Source organism: Lepeophtheirus salmonis, chromosome 2, assembly GCF_016086655.4.
Source record: "Lepeophtheirus salmonis chromosome 2, UVic_Lsal_1.4, whole genome shotgun sequence".
NCBI lineage: Eukaryota > Metazoa > Arthropoda > Copepoda > Siphonostomatoida > Caligidae > Lepeophtheirus > Lepeophtheirus salmonis.
Genome location: NC_052132.2, coordinates 38005798 through 38027627, shown reverse-complemented (window position 1 = coordinate 38027627; position 21830 = coordinate 38005798). Strand labels below are relative to the sequence as shown.

Genomic DNA, 21830 nt, shown 5'->3' with positions numbered 1-21830 from the left:
GGGAATTGAAACATTTGAAAAAACATATGATACCTTCCCTTCTATATTTTTCTTGTTACCAAATTTTCACTATTATTTAATACAGTTGTAATTAATATTAGTATAATTGAGTTGATAATTATATAAAATAAATATCAATGACAGACTATGAAATGACAAGAAATCTACGGAAGGCCCTTGAGTGATATCTATAAATTAATACAAAAATATAAATCCAATTAAATACTTTTTTTTGAGTTCACAATACGCGTGGCTCTTTGAGTTCTTCATATATTATCCTTGGTCAAAAGTAATCTATCAGGGCATTACATAAGAATGTATGCAATACTCATATTTAATTATTGTTCCAAATATTATGCTTCCATTTTAGTAAAATAAAGGATATGAAAATATCATGGGGTGGAAATCTGTGCCAAGGTACGTTTCTTGAACAGATAATATGTATGAGACAATCTTTTAACCTATAACTTAATATTAAATCTTTTAAGATCACCATCAATGGCACGTTGACTCACACTAATGAATATAACGGAAGTGACGTGTTTTTTTTTTTCTCTACAATTCTTTGTATATTTTATCTTCATTTTCTCATTTCATTGATATGATTTGAATAACATATTGATAAGAAAAAAGATAAATAGAAGGGGAAGACTTTGGTTCGGGAGAATTATTCATTTTCATTGAGTTTATTTCCGTACAAACATTTTTTCATTAGCCTTTCCTTCCCTTCAAAAATAGAAATGACTTTATGACGTACATAGATCATGCTTTAAAAAACCCTTTACTTATTAAAAGGGTATTTTGTCAGGGTTTTTCTTTTCTTTTGAATCTCTTTTGGTATCAAAAGTATTCCAATTAATATAAATGTTGTGTAAAGGGTACAATTTGTAGAAAATCGCAACTAGTACACGAAATATACATAAATAATGACACTCTGACAAACAAAGACTATAACCCCCTTCTCCAAATAAAGAAAGAAGGAAGATTGAAAAAGTCACATGTACATATTTCGACACTTGGTTTGGAATGTCATTCAATAAGAGGAAGAGCAATTGACTTGAGAAAATAAAAAAAAACATTGGCTTATAAGTACAGGAGTCCTTACATTATGTATGTAGATTGCTTAAGGTACATATATAATAAATCAAAGCTTTTTCCTATTTTACTAAAAAATTATTATATTTTTTTTACCATACACGGTCATTTCTCACATACATTTAATATTTATTTGGTATTTTGTGGGCAACTGTCGATGAATGCTATGAAAATTGATTGTTTGAATTCGAATTAGCGTTTGTGGTTAAGCTGTGAACAATTGACAAAAGTTATTATTAAATAATAATTCCAGTCATTTGTTGGTGGCTAACTATCAAAGGATTTTGTGCATCTTTCTCCTATTTTGTTGTTGTTGTGTTTTTTGTAGGAAAGGTTGTGAGATACAGTAAAGGTAGTCCACCTGGGTTGAGACTCCATCTGAGACTGATTTATTTTTCTCTTCGGTCTTGAGCGATTATTTCTAGAGCTATTTAGACTGATTTTTTGCCCTCCCACTCAGTGGACAAAGTATCTCCCCATCCCAGTTATAGGGATTGCATACATATAAAACACTTCAAAATTCATATGGATGCATTATGTTGATGTTCACCATTTGTAGACCCACATAAGGTCATGAACAAATCCCCTATCATAATCTAGAATAAGTAGATTTCAACAAATATTATTACGTTCTCGGATATATCTAGTATTTCCTAACTTATACCTAGCACCAGTAATTAAAATGCTTTACTACATAATACCTTTGGTAGGAATGGGTTTTTCATTAACAAAAGTGGATTGTGACATAGAAGGATAGGCGCTGCATCTATATAAAATGGATGTTGATTACTCAATTTCAACTCAAATTTAAATACAAAAACAAAATGAAATTATATAATTACAACCCTTGTTTTCAAAATAACATTATTTTTTTATTTAAACACACATCATAATATTATATACTAGTATAGTAATTAGCTTATTTAAAAGTATGTAAAGATATAAAATTTATTTATATCTTAACAAATATATAATATTATTTGAAGGCTATAATATTCTCTTCTCCCCCCTCTTTCCTTCTGAGTGTAATAGTAATATCAAATCAATTAACTCACTCACTTCAAATTTGACACGAAGATTAAGCGTCAGGTGTTTATGATGATTGTCTGTTTATTATACTCGTATGGATGGATAGAATGATGGTTCTTAGTAATACATGTAAAATGAAAGTTTATGTCCCTGTTTGCCTATGTAGCCTTCCATGTGACAAATGTATGTAGATATGTTGTAAGTCAACACAAAAGCAAGCTGGAATGAATTTTTTTTAAATGGTGTGGTTATTACAATTTAGTGGTGTCCGCAGGGGCTGGGCTAGAGGGTTTGTAGCCCCCCCCCCTCACATTAAGAAATTTTGGTTTTTTACTAGAAAATGAAATATTTAAAATTTGTATTCCAAAAATGTAATTCCTTGTGAACACCTGTAGATTTTTTTAAAAACAAATACTTAAATTTCAAAGTATTTATTAACGGTTTCCGTATTTTAAAAATTTGCTTCCCTGGGATTGAGAAACCCTAATATGTACATACATTATAAATATGTGAATATAATCTTATACATAGAGTCGTGCTGCAGAGATTAATATGTAATATGAAGCAGATATCGGTTATTGATATTCAAATTGGTCGGTTGAAGAGATATGTACAATGTGAGTATGAGGGGTGGAATTACTATGTAAGACCCTTAGGATACAATAATAAGGGCTTTTTGTATTTAGCCATCTACAGAAACTCACACCTAACGATGCGACAGTGATGCTTTTGTTCTTTAAAAATTTTTTTTTTTTTAAAGGGTGGAAAAATCATTTCCACCATACAATGAGTACTTTATTCAAATTAACAAATGGAAGAGTATATTTAAAGAGGTCTTAACCTACAATTGCTCCACCCGCCCCAAGTGACGTCATTTGTGACAAGTGGATGGTGAAATAAATACTTAAGTTTCTTTCTACATACTAAGGTATACATAAATACTCTACTATTCAATAGATTAGAGTCAAGAGAAGGGTGTTCAAATGCATTAATATTACACAGAGGTTGTATTTCCACAATATATTTGTACCGGAACCGGTACAAAGATAAGTATCGGTCTTTAAGTAAGTACTTTCTATACTTTTTTGGTTATAAATATTATTCAAAAATCTTTTACAGAACAATTTATATGCACTTACGACATCTGTATAATTTTTCATTAAGGTGGGATCTCAATTTTGAAATTGAGTTTGTATTTGGTAAATTTAGGAGCTTGGTATTGACCCAGGGGAGTTTCAAAAACCGGTTCAAATACTATTTTAGTATAGTACCATTTTAATGCGCTTGTACACTGACATATAACTTTTAAACGTATTAATACTTTTAAAGAGCTTAAAACGTACTATTGCCAAGTGACGTCATTTGTCAAAAGTAGATAAGGAAATGAAAACTTAATTTATCTCTATAAAGCGTTGTCAATAACATCCCAAATTGCATCACATTTGAAGACAACGCCACCTTCGGGGTTCATAGTTGATATTTTTACTACTTGAAATGGACTAATTTACAATCAATATTGATGAAACCTTGCCAAATGGCTTTGACAATAGAAAAAAACTTCACAACTTTTCTCAATACTCCTTAATTTCAAATATAAATATTATTATTTGATGAACATCGAATGTGTAGAACGTACTGATAGTCCCTAAGAAAAGGCTAAATGTTTATTTTTAAATGTGAATCAATTAGAAACAAGAAAAGTAGAATAGTTAGGGGAAAATATCTAATTATTTAGAATGTAAAAGTTAATTTATTGTCTACAATACGGAAATATGATTGTATAACAATGTAATAATATATTTTTAATACATATTCAGGTCTTACATAAAATATAGTTAGAAAAATTCATTTTTGATAGGTCGTAAACATTTAAGGCTTTTATTTTCCATTTTCCACTGAAGTAGCTCACCATTTTCTAAAATCCTGATGAAAAAGGGGCTTCTATTCATACAAAAGTTAGGTGTTTATATCCTCAAGATGGCCCACATCATCAATGGGGACGCCACATAAATACTGTTTACGTCAAAGAGATAGATCATGTTTTTTCTAGATGAATATGTACATTTAGATACAATTTCTTATTGCAACATGATTACATAGTATATTAAAAGCAGTTTTCAACTCATGAATATTGAGAAGTCATCCATCAAAAAAGTATCATGGAGGAAAAATTTTATATAGGTATATAAAAATATATCCAATCTTCAACAAAACGGAAAAGTCAGGACAGATGAGTTGCCGCAACTCATCAATTAGCAATTCATAATCAAGAATACTTTTGAGTGGACAAACTATTTCTCCCTCTAATCGGATGAGAGGAATGATGTGATATTTTCACCCAACAACCACTCATTGTTATTATTCTAGAAATGATGACTTAAAATATTATCATATGACTGATTTTTTATATAACAATATGACGCATCAGAAATGGGTGATTTATCTCGTATTTATGTATTCATCCTTCCAAAGATAGACTATCAAATATGTAAGGTCATATTTGATTCATTCACAAGACGTCTCATAGGGATGTATTTCAAGTCAAGTCCACAGTTATGAGTAGATATAATTTGAGATTGTTCATGGGCAACATTTAGGTCGAATTTGTACGCATCCTTTGGATTTAGGACAGGAACAGATCGAACGTCATTAAGTACAAAGATATTTGATACACTGAATTATTAATTTTGACTGCAGCTAATGTCGTTCGGTGTACCGGTACTAAAATGATACTAGGATCCGGATGCATTTAAATCGTTGCTATATTAAATTGGTATGATAGATAAAAGGCACTTTTAGCTATACTGAACTGACAATGTTGTTTTCCCCAAGCCTTTGAGTTAGATTTCTGATCTCATCCCATCCTCTCTCTAAAAAAAAGTTCATTAAAAAAAAACAATCATGAAAAATATATATTTATTATTTATATTCTCAGCTTAATAAAAAACAATTCATGTTTTACAATGCAACCTTCAGATCACTAATTAGTAGTGGTAGGACGATTAATTGGAATCAGAAATTGAATTATCAGATTATTTTTCTAGAATCGGCATGGTAGAAAATAATGTCTAATTTGCCAATTCTCCTATTTCTATGTATTTATAATTAAGTGCATTTTTGGTGGAGCATCGGACAGAGTAAAACTATTCCTCATTGCCATATGTACACTTTCAAATTGCCAGTATCATTTGTCGTTGATTCTTTAGATCAATGTTTGGTGTAGTATTAGGCAAAGAGGCAAAGTATAACTATGAAATCATACTCCATAATACAGACAATAGAGAAGGATCCATGGGGCAATAACACAGAGTTCTATTTGGCGCAATGCTCACCAAAAGTAGACCAATTATTTCTTTTTATAAGTTAGGAAAAATAAATTATCAAATATTTCCGTCAAAATAATGGAAAAGGACATTTGAATTTATTATTTCAGTCTTTTATTTTATATAATATCCCTACAAAATATTTTACCATAAAAAAATGCTACGAAACTGAGAAGAAATAAATTGAATACGAACTAAACCTAAACAAAAGTGTTCTAATCACATCCAGTTTGTGCAGCTATTGTTATTTGAGTCCAATTAATTTTGTAAATGTAGAGCTAAATATTTGTTCAGAATCCAACTAGTATCTCAAAAACTCTTATGTTAGGGATCGTATCCCAAAGTATTACTGTGTTCAAATTTCTAAACAACGCACCTTTTAATGGATTTGAATTTTTTTTTTATTGGAAAATATAACAACGGTATCCTTAGATACTACATACATAAGGGACTCAATCAATTAACTCACTTTCAAAAGTATTTTTATGTTTTAATGATCTTTGTTTGTTGCTTTATTTATTTCTTACTAGTGAGGTGAGTCTTAATTCTTCTGTCTTAATTAGATAGGTATATGTGTGTACGTACGTCTTGAATATAGATCATTTTCTAACTTTCGCTCTCTTTTATTAAATTCATCAAAAGATAGTGAAAATGAGGCATCCGTAGAAAATGAAAATAATAAATAAGTAAAAAATACTATAAAAATTTCATAGTCATTGGAAGAAATTATCGTTATTATAATCATAATTTGATAAGAATGCATACAACCAACACTTTTTAAATACCATTATAAATAGACACACATACATAAATATGATTTAACATTTTTTATTATTATTTAATTATTATTTTTATTCATTAATTATACTTAAGGAGCAGCACAATGATAGATGCGATAGATGAGGAAAAAACTGCGGACTTTCACAACTTTTCATTTTAATTATGGCATATATATATATTTAGGATGTAAAGTGCCTTGCCTTTTTATATTCGAATAGTTAGGTTGACCTAATTATTGCTTATAACTAAGATCTAACCCATGGAGACTACAAAGGGATTTCCATTCGCTGTTTGGCATAGTAAGACCGTAAATTATTAAAATAATAAATTTGTTGCAATTAAATGCAGCTATGACAAGGGATGTATTAAAATGTCAACGTTAACTTAAGGAATGTAAAGGATTAGTTAACATTTTATTACACTATCAGAGTTGTATATCATTTCCCTTGTTATAAATGTCAAATATGATATAAATTAAGTTCTAAACTTATTCATATATAGCCTCAAAACAACTGTGACATCGCCTTTGGAAAATACCCTTTTTGACAGCTGTAGTCTATGACCCAATAATTGCCACATCTATGTATTTCTTTTATTTATGGATATAAGTAGTGATGAAAATAGAGTGTATTTTTTTGCTAAGTCGTTTTTTTTTTGGAGTTGGTAATCTGAGAAATACATTTTCTTTTCGTCAGCTGTAGTTATTATTATTTAACTGATTTTCTCCTCCATTTAATTATATTAAAAACCTGATTGAACATTTTTATTTGCTCAGAAAAGACAGAAAGTAACTTACAGAATTTGTCACGGATTGTCACAGGTGCTTCTAGCTGATCTAATGAAACCTCACGACAACTAAGCTGCCCTCTTCCAAAATATTCTTGAAGTTGTCAGGGTTACCTTATTGCCTTTTAGTTTCTTTTTTTAACATCCACAATGTACATACGATTTTTATCAGTAGATATACCTTTTATCTATACCCTATTATCAAATCATTTTTATAACATAATATACAGATTTATTATGATTTCTTTATCTGGCAATATTTTTATGTGCAAAATAAAAGAGTTAATCTCTTTGAGATACTTATTGATGTGAAAATATATTTCAGTCCAATCTGAACATTCAACGAGTACATATCGTAGAGCTGTAAAAGTACTCGATTCCGGAGTCATATTTTATTAACTTAGATTTGTCTTTAAGTGTAGTATGAATTAGGGCCCGGCCTGACTTGAAACCAACTGAACTTGAACTCGAAAAATGTGGACTACGATACAGATCAGCCAAAATAATCTGTGTTCCTTGTCAAGTCCATATCATAGTAGTTGGATACTTGTACATAGGTCCAAAAAATGCAGTAGATGTACTTTATTTTAACCATACAAATTATACAATTTGACCCTTTAAAATAAAATAAAAATTAAGTTGAAATCTTTTTAAGGAAAAAATAAATGACCCTTGAATGTTGTGCCATTTCACTTTTTTTCAAAAATAAATAATTTAAATTGAATGGCATATGTCCACAAAATCAGCATTTAGATCGACTGTGTACATAGTTCTGAATCCAGTCATTTTAAAATTACTTTAGCCCAAGTCCACCTTAATAATGTTTGATACATAAGTTTTTGAACTTTCAATATGAGGAGGAATTGGAATTTGTTTTTACTTAAATACCTTATGAATGATATTTCAAATATGTAATCTCCAAATAGAAAAAGCATACAATTATCTTACTTATGACCTCCCAGGGTTGCAAACATATAATGTTAGCAAAAATGTCTAAAACATGCTTCTTTTTTTTAACTACTGTCTTAATTTAGGAGTGCTTAATTGCAGCAAATTAACTTATTCTTTATTTAAGAATCTGCAGGAACCATTACTCAATTGCATGAATAATATTACTCGCGAGAATGGGGACATTGTGGCTAATTAAAAGCAAATATTAATAAAAAACGTAGGATTAGAAAATATTTTCAAGTGATATTTATAATTAGTTAACTACACTTAATTAATTTGATGATTATCAATTCTTTTTAGAGCACTACAATACTGTAAGGAAGTTCAGTTTTTCAAACCTAATCATAGTTCCATTTGGATGAGGGGTTAAATATTGATTTTCCAACATGGAACCATTAGGTTCAAACTATTCATTTAATCATTGTTCCATCATTTGAATTTGTTTTATATTTTGTATTAACTTCCATCAATACTAAGTAATTACATATGCAACATGCCTGAATATCAGATGAAGATCAACAATGTCTCCTTCTATAATGTGACATTTTCACATAATACAATGACGAGAATATATATATATATATATACATTCAGAAGAAGAAAAAAAAGTTTGCTACTAATTTTCTTTTAGAGAGATTTCACCTTGTTGTCTATTAAGCAATTGTACAACTTAGGTATTATGTAGGTAGGTGGGGAAGTGCTTATATGCATAATTAAAGACAAAAACTTCTTCTCTTTATTTTTGCAATGCATACTTTGAATAAATGTTATGTGAGTGGATTTGACAAATTTCTATTCATAATAATACAGAAAAAAAAAAAAGACTTCAACTAACTCATGGAAAAGTATCGCATTCCTGTTAAAAAGAGATTTGAGTGGAGATGAAGGAAGGTAGTGCCGATTCTAATTGCTACAAAGGATGGGCTTAGTAATACCTTATGATGGAAATTGTGTGCATTTTTTAGGTCAGTCATTTTTTTTTGAAGTTGGTAATCTGAAGAATCTAGTTGCTCCTCCTATGTTGTTGTCATTACTATTCAACTCCTAAGTAGAGATCTTTCTATTCTATTACATACAGCACTCGAGTGAGCACTTCCGTTGCTCATAAAAGACGGAGGAGGGTAACACTAAGGATTTCTTACAGAGTTATAATTTTATGTCTTTGTTGCACTCAGAGTAGATTTGAGGATCAACATCGGAGTACCTAGTTTATTTCCGTCTCTTCCCCCCCCCCTTCCCTTGTCACAGCTGATTGTAGCTATTCTAAGGAAAATTCCTGGCAGCTAGGCCAATATATTCTTCAAATTCTCAGAGTATCCATGTTGATTTTCGGTTTTTTTAAACATGCTTTTTAAAATACTCCTGATTAGCATCAAAACCAGTACCCATGGACTTCTACTTTAAAAAAATCAATGTAAGAAATACCCCCATATTATCATCAAAAACAAGTAACCTGCAGATTATTATACATATATGTTTGGATGCTTATTTATGGGTGGGTACTAGTTTAATCCAGACATTTGCTATAGATCTATCACTATTGTCGGGTGATTTGGAATATTTCCGTTTTTTATGAGTACTTAATATGTACAACTTACAATTAAATTATGACTGACCAAACAAAGTAATTCATAGTTTTTATGACGTCATTATCTACCTTAAAAACTCCGGCCAAAAAACTTATGAGTCTGTTAAATATGTATAACAGGGGTGTCCATATGATTATATATGTATATCATTTTTTTTAGGGAGGGGGGGGGGCTTGATTTATGCATATTTTTTTTTTGAAAAAAAACCCAAAAAGTAAAATCTTTTGAAAAAAGTTGCAAAAATCCGTAGCTATTCTCAAAAAATTAATTTTTTGGAAAAAAAAAACTCTAAGCTATCAGCAGAAAACTAAGTGCTTTGGAAAAAAATTGAAAAATTAAATTTCAAATATGAAATATTTTGAAAAAAAAAAATTAAAAATTAAAATTTCAAGTAAAAGCAAAAATTTCTTAATTTGGAGGGGCTACAACCCCTCCAACCCATCACCTGCAATCGCCCCTATTTAATTATAAATGGTTTTTTTCCCTCACTCTCGTTCGTCACAAGGATCGCCGTAGGCAATTCAAAGATAGAGAGAATGGGCTGTTTTATTATAATGTTGTTATACGAGTATATTAAGGACAAGAAATCACAGAACTTTTCATTATTATTCATACTCAAAAAGTGCAGGACAAATGCCTACTAACTACAAATTACTTTTCAAATATAAATATAACCCAAATCCCAACATGTTTGTCTTGTTAATTCTTGTTGTTAGCAGAAATGATTTAATGTAATTGGAGGGGTTTGTGGTCAAATTACTCTTCATTATAAAACAATAAGTAGTATTTGCACAAATAATAAGAATTTGCACTTCTGTGATAATAGTGCAACAAATCATAATGATAAGTTAGCCAACGATTAATATCCAATTTGTTTGCTACCACGTAAGAATTGCATTTTTTCCTCTTCTTTTAAGTGAATGATTAGCTTTAAGTAGTAGGGTAGACTGGGAACTGTTTCAAAGACTGTATTTAAAGGGCAAAATTAGTTTTTGGGAGGATCATTATATAAGTAATAATGCAGTCAGTTTGTCATTGTTTTTTCTGCAACGGATATCATTTGAATGATTGATTATTTTGCTACGAGTTCATATAATAATATTCAAATTCAAAAACTCATTAGTGAGGGGAAATTTGACATATTCTAACGCTTGCTACAAAAGTCCAACAATTTTCCTCGCATTGTTTATTTTTCCTTAATATTTTATATAGTTCAACTTCACATCAAGCATGTTTTTGAATCCGGAGCAGGGCCCCGAAGAGTTTTTTCGGACAGCAAATTTATCAGATCTATAATACTGATCTGTCATATATAATATACATACATAAGTCTTAATGCATCTCAATCCACCATTATTTTAATATTTCAACACCATGAAATGTCTAGTTATTAATTCATCATAAAATAAATACAAGTCAATTTATTTTAATTTCTAATTCAAAGTCAATATTTATTTTTTGACTTTATTTATTTCGAGAAGTTGTAACGTACACAAATATATATATATAAACATTCCGGTTTAAAATTCATTCTCCAAACCTAACATCTTGAAAAATTGTTCCTTATATAAAATTCGACAATATATAAATAAACAAAAAACAACTACAAAATAGCTAAAAACGTCATAAAAAAGAGTGAGCAGTAGTTATATTATCAATTATGTAAATCTGGTGTGTTTTTTAGCTGTCCTATTAATTTGTAAATGGCATTTATAACTGTAAGTCCTTCTTGGACTCAGAGTAGAATTAGGGATCGACATTGGAGTAATTCTAGCAAATGTCCTTGTTCATATCCTTTTTTCCTTCCTCTTTTGCCACAAATGATTATAGATGATCTAATAAAAACGTCATAAGCATTATTATTTCTCTCTTCCAAAACATTTTCAAATTGTTCGAGTTACATTCTTCATTTTCGGTTTCTTTTTTTTTTACCATGTCCATTTTACAATGGATTTTCCTCGTTGTACATCATATTTCAATAAAAGCATAAAACAATAATCATTCTGTATATCCAGAATATCTTTTTAATTTCTAATAATAGTACATAATAAGTTTTTATTGGACAACGAGTGGTAGTAATGTAATATGTCCCCAGCATAGTTCCATGAACACTGATACGCCCTTCAAATCCTAACGTAGAATATGTGGCTACGGCTGCGATCAAAATAGCTCTGATTCCTTCCACTCTGATGGGATCAACTACTGCAAATTTCTCTACAATAATGCTTAATTCAAACAATAGCTAGTATATGTAAATAGGTTGTTTTAAAATTTGACAAATATAAGTCAAACCAGCTCGGAGTGAGTAATTGAGCCCAAAACAAAAAGTGTTTCAACTCTCCCCTCTCTCCTCTAATCATTATTATCCAAATATGGAAAATCGACCCCAATAAATCGATTAAAAAACTGTTTTTTCATGTTGTTGTTTTTTTAAATAGAGTTCCTACATGTTAATTCTACATCATATTGAAGTACTATAATAAAAATGAAAGTTGGGCATGAATGGAATTTTGATTCTCCTTTATTAGGTATGTACATAGTATGGATATTATTTATTTTTTTATAAGTCAATGACATAATCACCAAAAGGGCACCGACAACCCCTCCTATCTACTGATGGCAATATAGGAGCAATCCTGTCATTGGAAAAAAAAGTTCTAGTCAAAAAATACATAAATGTAATTATTAGTTTACTCTACGTATTTCGTAATCCAAACTACTATAATTAAATATAGTTTATCTTTAATTTTTAAAAGAGGAACAAAAATAGAATATCGTGGATATTGATATAATTGTTATAGCTCTTCTGATTTCTTAACTAGTAAATGTTTTTTTACGTATCCATAAATTTATGTTTCTCTCAAGAAAAAAAAAAACAAAATAATTAGACGGAAATTATTTCATACACACCTAAATTTTGTTATGCGTATTTCAATGCTTAAAACCATTTCTTTTTTATCAAGATAAAGTGTATATTAGGGGCTCACTTTGATATAATATCATAATTTTGAGCCATATTTGTCAAATACATAAAATTATGAGAAAATATTTGGTATATTTTTTTAAACCTTTATTACAAAAATGTAGCATACACATCTGGGCCCTCAGCATAAAAGGAAACTTGAGTGATTTTTCTTAAAATGGAGCCTGGATTACATTTGTAACTTCGATGAATTATGATTGTATTACATAAAGAAGCAAAATATTATCGTCTAAATGAATGAATGATTATTTAATGAAGATTTTATTTGAAAGAAACAATATACGGTCCAATTAATTCTCATATATCAAATAAAGTTTCAACTCAATTTTGTGTCACTTTGTTTATATTCTATGACGTCATTCGGTCCAACGATTGGACTTTTCTTCAATTAATGGTAAGCATATTTAAGGCTTAACAATATGTAATTAGATTTTAACAAATCAACGTTTAAAACATTAGTTAGGGGTAGGATGAGTAGGTGAATCCACAGCTGACAAACAAATAGTAGTTGTTTAAGATATACAATTCACGACGATACTTCATTAATTCAAAAATTTGCACTGTATTTTGTAGTCAATTGTCAATTTTTCTCAATATTTTTGCTCAGTAAGTGTTACTTCCGTTGATTGGATAATTTAGAATTAGCTCTTTTTGTTAAGCTGTTAATAATTCTCAATAACTATTTATAATTTCGTTGCGATCAATTTACATGGATTTACAGGGTTGTCGATTGGATTTTTATTTAAACTGGTTCAAGGGGACTTTGTTTTATATAGTAAAATTTTCATGCTTGGAAACCGGTTTCCATTTAGTACCGCTAAAAATACATCAGTACTCCGATGTAATGTACTAGTACACCGAACAACTATATTCTCTGTGGTTCAAATGAAATACTATATATGCCTACTATCTACAGACAACGCCTAAATCGTTCATATAAATTGGAAATCAATTGGTGACTAACACCCAACATTTTTTTAGTCATATTTTGTAATTCGAAACTCATATTTTTATAGTCGTTCCGGTTCCAAAATAAGTATCGGTATTGTTTGTTTTTTAATTTCATCATTGGTGGGCAAAACTTATTTTTATGACGTAAACAAGCTCGTATAACCACAGGTCCTTGAAGCAATATAGAATAGTTTTGTTTTGAAATCTTTGTATCCTTATTTTACTTGTTAACGAATTCAAAATACATACATGTTTCACAACCAAATACTTGACCAGGCCCTCCTTCCCTCCCCCTACTTACATATTCTTTGTTCCTTGTTCTCCAAACAGTAATTTTCTTATCTGAATAATAATAATTATCTGTCATTTGTTTCTTCTTGATATGTACGATCATGAATCATCATATTTGGATCTGTTGGATTGAGAAAAGAGAAAGACAAACAAACGTATATGTACTTTTACATACCATAGAAGTCAACTCTATGATTGAACAATGTATGAATGTTTGTACATCTGGAAAAATGAAATGAAAATGAAAGTAATATCTGACAAAAATCGTGACTCCTGTCAAAAGTTTATGTACACATAAATACCTATGTAGTTCTATGTACATAACACATTCGTGATCTAAATTGAATTTATAATGATTAACCTCACAAAAATAATAAAGGTGGAGATCTAAACATTTGGATGGTTCATGCAATTCATTGCAAAGGACATAATTTGATAAGCATGTCAACAATTGAGGCTTTATATTTACATAACACTTGAGAGGTGGAAGAGAGAAAATCCCACGATCCACATTATAAAACACTTATAATAAAGCTTGAACTCCAACTTTCCATTTAAATCATTTCAAATATATATTTTTTTTTTTTTTGTCAATCCGGGGGTTGACATGAACCTTTCTGCATATACATATATGTAAATAGTCATTTATAGCCTTTGTGATATTATTATTAATCAATGAAATCTTGGAAACATATTTATGGTACCCAATTTCTTGAAATTATTTCTTATATATTGTCTGAGTTTTTTAGAAGTAAAAACCTATACTCAAAGAGATTCTCCATGATTGAAGAGTCCATATCCGTATCAGTTACTTCAGGGATTTGACATATGTCGTTTGAATATATATGAATGATATAATTTTAGAGACCTAGTTGCTTTTTTCTTCATTCATGAGATTTTTTGATAACGTTTTTGTAGTCCAAAATTTAATTAAACCTATAAGGCCAACGACGTTCATATGTGGTCAGAATTTTCTGATATTTATTATAAAATTCGAACCCTCGTTCATTTCTAAAAACAAGTTTTTTGTTTTTTTAAATTGGTCAAAATGGAAGATTTTTTTTATTGAGATTTTGTAGTTTTGATTCAAAATAGGAGAATAAATTATATGAATATACTCATATTGATTATAGGTGTTGTATACAAATTTCTGTGATAAGTTGAGATATCTAAAAAAATTTTAACTATACGTAGTTAAGAAGCTTGAATTGAATTGTGAGAACGTTAATTTTGCAAGGATATGACACCTTTCAAGTATAATTTGCTAATTCATATTCATCCAGAAAGATTTTGCAAAAAATCATTCTAGGTTGTTTTTTTGTTGACTGCCCACATATTAATTTTAATACCAAGGTAATAAATAAGTACTTTTATTATTAAGTAGATTACTAATTACTTGTCTTTCCATTTGAATGAAAAAACAAAAGTATGTAATTAAAGGTATAATGTCCTTGCAACAATTTTGACAATTAACATATTCATAGATCACAAAATGAATCTAATTGTGACTAAATGGTTTATTCAAGGCTTGTTTTTATTTATTTTTGCGCTAATTCCGATGATTTGCCAATTTTCTTCTTTTGAAAAGAGAATATTGTTATTTTTTTATTCACTTAATTGGAAAAAAATACATTGTGAATTCTTTTAACTTATAATTCATTCAATTGTTTATTAAGTAAAAAAAAAATCAACGTTGATTGGTTTATCAAGGCGTTACCTTACTAACATTGAAAAGTAGAGTGTATTTTCTTGTCAGCTGTCTATGTTTTTGTTTATTTTCTCATTGATCTGTCTAGATGCTTAAGGGAGCTAGTCTCCCATAAGATCACGTCAAATTCTGAATGCTCTCTGTCATTGAATTATATGTGCTTCGTTTGGAATCAATTTTTGTCGTGGTTACACATTATAGGTACTTTAGCATAAATTGTTGGAAACTTTATCTCAAGTGAATCTTCAAGATATATGCAACTAATGATTTAATTATTTGCATAAAGGAAACTACATGTATTGTATACATTGAAATGCGAAATTGTTTAGGAATATTTGTTTTGAATTTTTCTCGTAGGTGAAAAATCCTGAGAAATTTTGGGAAAAACAGAATTTGGAGATAATAGCCGAAGAAACCTTATATCAACTTAAGTAATATCAATTTCTTAATTATTTCTTTAATTTCGATTCTGGTACCAAAAGAGACATGGGTTTTTCATAGTTTTTCAAAAAAATAAATAAAGCATATCCTAATTGACAAGCACTAACAGAATTGTTTGCATTATTTGAAGTCGGAAAAAAACTTTTCCCTAACTCAAAAATTTAATGAATTTTATTTATAAAAGACAACTTTACTTACATATATTTATATTTCCTAAAAAAATATAATAACTATTCAGTATAATATTGCCTTAGAGGAGTCTGTATTCTAGTATCACTATATTTTGTAGGGGTACGCCAAATAACAATAGCTTGTATTATTAAAAAAACCAAAAAAAAGACGAGATTTCTTTGGAATTTGTGGACTGTTAACAAAAAATAAGATTTTTCACAAAAATGAAAGTGGTTTAATTTTATGTTCTTCGACAAACAATTGTCAATTATATTAATAAAATATTCTTCTTTTCCCTTTGGGTTCTTTCAAATTAAACTAAAAGTAACCCAAAATTGAAAGTCAACATAAAAAAAAGATATTGACAGAATTGAAAGGGATCATATCGGCCAAAATAAGTTTTTTCAATCAAATAATGATTTTAAATAATAGTTAAAAATTCTTGTGTATCTGAAATCATCCCACAAATTTGAATACAAAGTTTATAATTGACTCAAGTACGTCTCTGAAATACTGGCCTGTATGTATGTATATATGAAAAGTAAAAAAATAAATGGTGATTTTCTCCTATTCTTGATTTTTATTCAGGATTGTTTTTATGTTGACATACCATATTTGTAAATCCTGAAGAAACAGAATACCCATATTCCAAGAGAGTTTTGGTCACATGGGTAAAGACAAAACCAAGTAGATGAATAAAAATAGTGAAATTTGCCTTTTTTTTTCCTCTCGATCCCTCAAAGCCTTTGATCTGATCTTGATCTCAGATAACAAATACTTGAACACAGAAAGTATACTTTAATAAATTATTGACTTTATACTTTTGAATGGCCGTTAAATATTTTTGTTTTTATTTATCTGACATGTGTGGGTTATTAAAGGGACTTTTGATGTATCATATATATATATTTTTTTTTGAAGAGCCCTCTAGAAATGCATTATTATATTACACTATGACAGGGGGATAAAAGAGAGAGAGAGAAAGAGAATTATAAACAATATAATAATTGTAATTTTTTTCGTTAAAAACTTTCTATCAAGATTTTAATCTAAACAAATGTTAATGTGAAGAAGTATTTGCAACTTTCTTTCATGACGTGTCTTCTACCTATGCTATTGTACATAGTAGAAATGATAGTAAGTTCTTAATTATATAATGACCCTTTGTGTACTTTTTGTTTTATTTATATATATCATTAAAAAAACAACAGTTCATTGCAAATGTTAGAAGTTAATTAATTATGCAACTTGGAGCTAAGCCTTTTCATATAGGTTAATCATTTCCCTGTTTGCAAAATGCAAGAATTCCTCTCAAACAGCGTCATAGACAGTATCTGCTTTATGAGAGAGGAGATGCATTTGCGACACTTATTTAAAGGTCCTCTGTTTGATTACAAGAAATACTCAAAAAGGACTTATATAAAAAAGTAATTGGAAAAAATAAGTCTCTAATTTAAACAGTCATTCATTTTATTAAATGTCACCTAAAAATTAAAAAAAAGGACGTTTACGATTTTTTTTTAAACATTATTTTCTAAAACAAAATCGAAATTATTTTTGTAAAAAAACAAATTGTTTAACTTATTTTTAACTAAAGAAAAATAAAACTCCATGCAATTATCCTTGCCAAAGCCAAGCTAACAGAAAACCAACCCTGGTCATATTTTATATACTCGACTCTCCTGCATTACTCTTTTAATAAAATATTTTAGCTATTTTCATATCGTTCCTAAAACAACAAAAAGAAGCACTATGGTTGTCTGATGGATTTGAGCTTTCAGTTCATTTCTAAATTAACCCTCACTTTACCCTTAAAAAATAAAATGTAATCTATCAAAATTAATTTGATGTGAAGGATTGACATATACAATATAAATAAAGCCACTAAAGCGGCGATTGACCTATTTCATTTTTAATGCATTATTAGTCTCTAAAAGAATACTTTTAGAGACTAATGACCTAACCCATGATTTTAGGGAAATGTGTGTATTCTACGAATTTTATTTTTATTTTTTGGAAATGCATGTTCTTTTTTTAAAGCAAATATAATGCATATGTGCAATATGCATGAGTAAAAGGGACCATTATTTGGACAGATAACTTTTTTGGATATGGATTTTTATATAGATAGATGCATACGTATAGTATTTGACTTGAGTTCAATTAACAGTGATTGAAAATGACGGAACATGAAAAAGTGTTTGAATTAGGATCGAAGTATATTTATTTTCTTAAGAGGAGAAATCCCGACAACCAATTAATCAGTCAATTCTATTTCTGTAGATTAACCCTGGATAATTTATCAAAAATAAATGGAGAAAAATCAATCAAAAGTTAAACTATGATTATTATATGTATAACAATACTCATCGAGGGGCGTTCATAAAGACTGGCTATAAGGGTTATTGACGCCTTCAAATTAAGGAATTTTTGTTTTTTAGTAGGAAATTTAACATTTGAAATTTTAAAAATATTTCAATTTTTTTTTTCAAAAAAATTTAATTTGTCCATTTTTTCCAAAAATTTTAATTTTCTGTGAATATCTATGAATTTTTGAAATTTTTCTCCAAAAAAATTAAATTTTTTGTTACCTACTGTGAATTCAACTTTATGAGTATTGCAATGGATTTTTGAATTTTTTTTTCCAAAAATTTAATATTCAAGTTTCATTTTTGTAATTTTTCTAAGTAGCTGTGGATTTTTGGAAAAAAAAAATCAAAAATTTAATATTGGAAAGGTAATTTTTCTATTTTTTTCAAAAAAAATCCAAAAACCAAGCTCCCCACCCAAAAATAAAATGTATATACATATTTCTGCGGACCCCCCTGTCATCTGCAAAATTTTTAAGAGACCCAGAATTTTGGAACTTCCCATTCACTTGTAAGGGTTTTATTTTATTCATGGTTTGAGATTTTATTCAATTCTTTTAGTTTCTGGTCAATAAATGATCAAAAAATGTTTAAAAACTATTGAAGTTATAAAAATTCAAGTTGATTACAAAAAATTATAAAATATCAAGATCTTCAAGTACCAACACCATGACCAGAAAAAAAAATATTAGAATACCAAACATTCTTCAATTTGTTAAAGTTACCATGTTATTTTTCGATTTCTTTTTTAAGCATAACAGACAGACATATTATTTACAACTCTATTTGTACATGTATGATCAGCTGAATATATATAAGTATACATATCTATTTAGCATTCAGGCCATGTTAAATAAATATATAAGTATACATATCTATTTAACATAGCCTGAATGCTTATCATTGTAAGCATACTTCAACATATATATGTTTAACATATAATAGATATGTCCTTGTGATAGTTTGTTTTAGTACAAGGACTTTTCCTTATTATCGATTTGCTTGAAACTGCAGCTCAAAGTTTGAACTAAGCTCCTCATAAGTCTAAATATCACTCTGATGCCAATAACTAACGAATATATCTATCACTTTTTCAACCAAATTGATGACGTAAACAGGATTCGGTTCATTAAGTTGTCATGAATAACAAATCAGAAGTTATGATATTTGCAAAGAAAAACAATGAATTTAATTATCATGCTTGCAAATAGTTAATTAGTATATGTAGTTCCAACATATATATAAATAAAAAATTCAAAAATCATTCTCACTTTTTATAAACACAATAGTATACATATACATATATTTTTCAAGTTTCATTTTCATTAATTAATTAATTAAACCCTTTGTACATTTCAGATTCCTTCATTTGAATCTATGCATCATACTCGTCTCCAATGTATCCGCAATGTCCACATCCTCTCTTCTACACTCTCTATCCTCCCTCGCATCTCTTTCCTGGAGCAATAACTTTCCAAGCTCAAGATCAAATCCATCCCCCTCGAATCTGAATGATCAAGGGCCACATTTTAGCAGTCGAGCGGGAAGGCGAAATGATAAATACCTAACAGAGTGGGAAAGTAAGAAATCAGCGGACTCCAATGCACTCAGCAAAATGGAGAACTCTCCCATTACATTCATCAAACTTCCGCCCTCCATGTATGTTCTTCAATCTCGTAACTCCAACAAGGGAGGTATCTTTTCATCCAAAAACCACTTATCGGATCGACCAAAAGGAGAGAGTGTTCGTGGGGGAAGTGGGAATCGACTTTCAGTGAATCGGCCTAATGTTCAATATATTTCGAATGGAAAGCCTTTCAGTGTCTACAAATGGATTCAAAGGATGAAACAAGTCTCCACAACGACGAAAACTACAACAACGACGACGACGACAACAACAACAACGACCACAATAGCTCCCACTGAAGACAATCAAAGTACTGTCACGGACAGTCCCATAATTTGGTTAGGCAAATTCTTTATGAATGGACTTCCAAACAAGCTCTACGAGTTCAAATCTCCTTTTTCATCCCTCTATTGGAGTAATTCCCTTGAAGAAACAAAGGCACCATCCTCTCCTATTCTTCGATTATTCAGGAGATGATAAACTCGAGCATTGGATCAGATTATTATATGTAATTTTTCCACTTATCTTTGCAAGAAAGAATCCCCATTTTTTCAATTTTCTTATGACAAAATATAAATACATAATTTACAAACATGTATATATACAAATTTGTTATGATTACAAAAATATTTTATTCAACTATCAAATAGTCAACTAACATTAAAGTTATTTTTACCATAATTATATGTATATTATTGTATGTAATGTCGTCTTTGCCGTGTAAATGTTGAACAAAAAAAAAATATATCTATCTGTCAAAAAAACCTCTCATATTACCAAACTCGACTTTTAATTTGTTCCACTCAATTTTGATAGAAGCATGAGACAAACAGGTTATACTCTTCAACTCCATTAATATTAATCCCCATATGTTTAACAAAATAAAAACTTCTTTTTATTATATAATTTTCTACGAAAACGTTCACTTTCTTAATGGTAATCAAAATAGTTTTATATTACTACAATATAATATTATGATCATTAAGCAATCGAATGAACTTTATAATCCATGCAAAGAGGCGGAAATTTAAAATTCATACCTTTAAATTAACCTATATATGTACATAGAGTAGGGTATGAGCAGAGACTATTATGATGCAATGATAATTGCTTATTTATTTTTCAAAGCGCTTGGGCCATTTACATATACAGTTCTATTTATATATTCGTATACCTCTTCTATGAAACAGGGATATTCAAACTTATTGTCACATGATCTGCCCCATGCTTTATATTTAAGTTTACACTTAAAGAAATACTCATAGCTCAAGTTTTGATATGAATTTTCACAACAGTCAGGTTGTGTTATATTAGAATGATCATTTACAGTTACTTTTATTAATAAATATTAGCTGTATCTTAAAAGACAACAAAACGGAAGAAATAAGAATGATTGTACTAGAAATGCTCACGCGCAGGAAGTACTAAACTGAGATTTTCAATAAGATCAGACAGATGCCCGTGTATGTCATTAAAAAGTAATTTAAAACCCATGGAACAGTTGCCAGAAAGTCTGGGCAAAGTCAGGAATGAACAATCAGAACAAAGGCCATCATTATTTGTGTCAAAAACTGCATTGCTAGAAATTCAGTGTAACTTTGTAAATTTAAATTGACACATGGGGTCTAGCTTAGAAAATGGCTAGAAGTAGACGTTTAATCTACATTTTAGTACAGAGACAATCAAACAGATAGGGATATATAGGGCACAGTTGCAATGCCTTATATTTTTGGGCA

At 29.3% G+C, this 21830-nt stretch overlaps 1 protein-coding gene across 1 annotated transcript in view; it reads left to right on the top strand.

Moving 5' to 3' along the window:
* Positions 1-20865, top strand: part of LOC121113790 (uncharacterized) — a 33248-nt gene extending 12383 nt beyond the window's left edge. Inside the window, exon 2 of the mRNA XM_040707652.2 lies at positions 19827-20865. Coding sequence (XP_040563586.1) covers positions 19827-20571 — 745 coding nt within the window. The 3' untranslated portion in view covers positions 20572-20865. The remainder of the gene's footprint in view (positions 1-19826) is intronic.
* Positions 20866-21830: the final 965 nt, after the last annotated feature.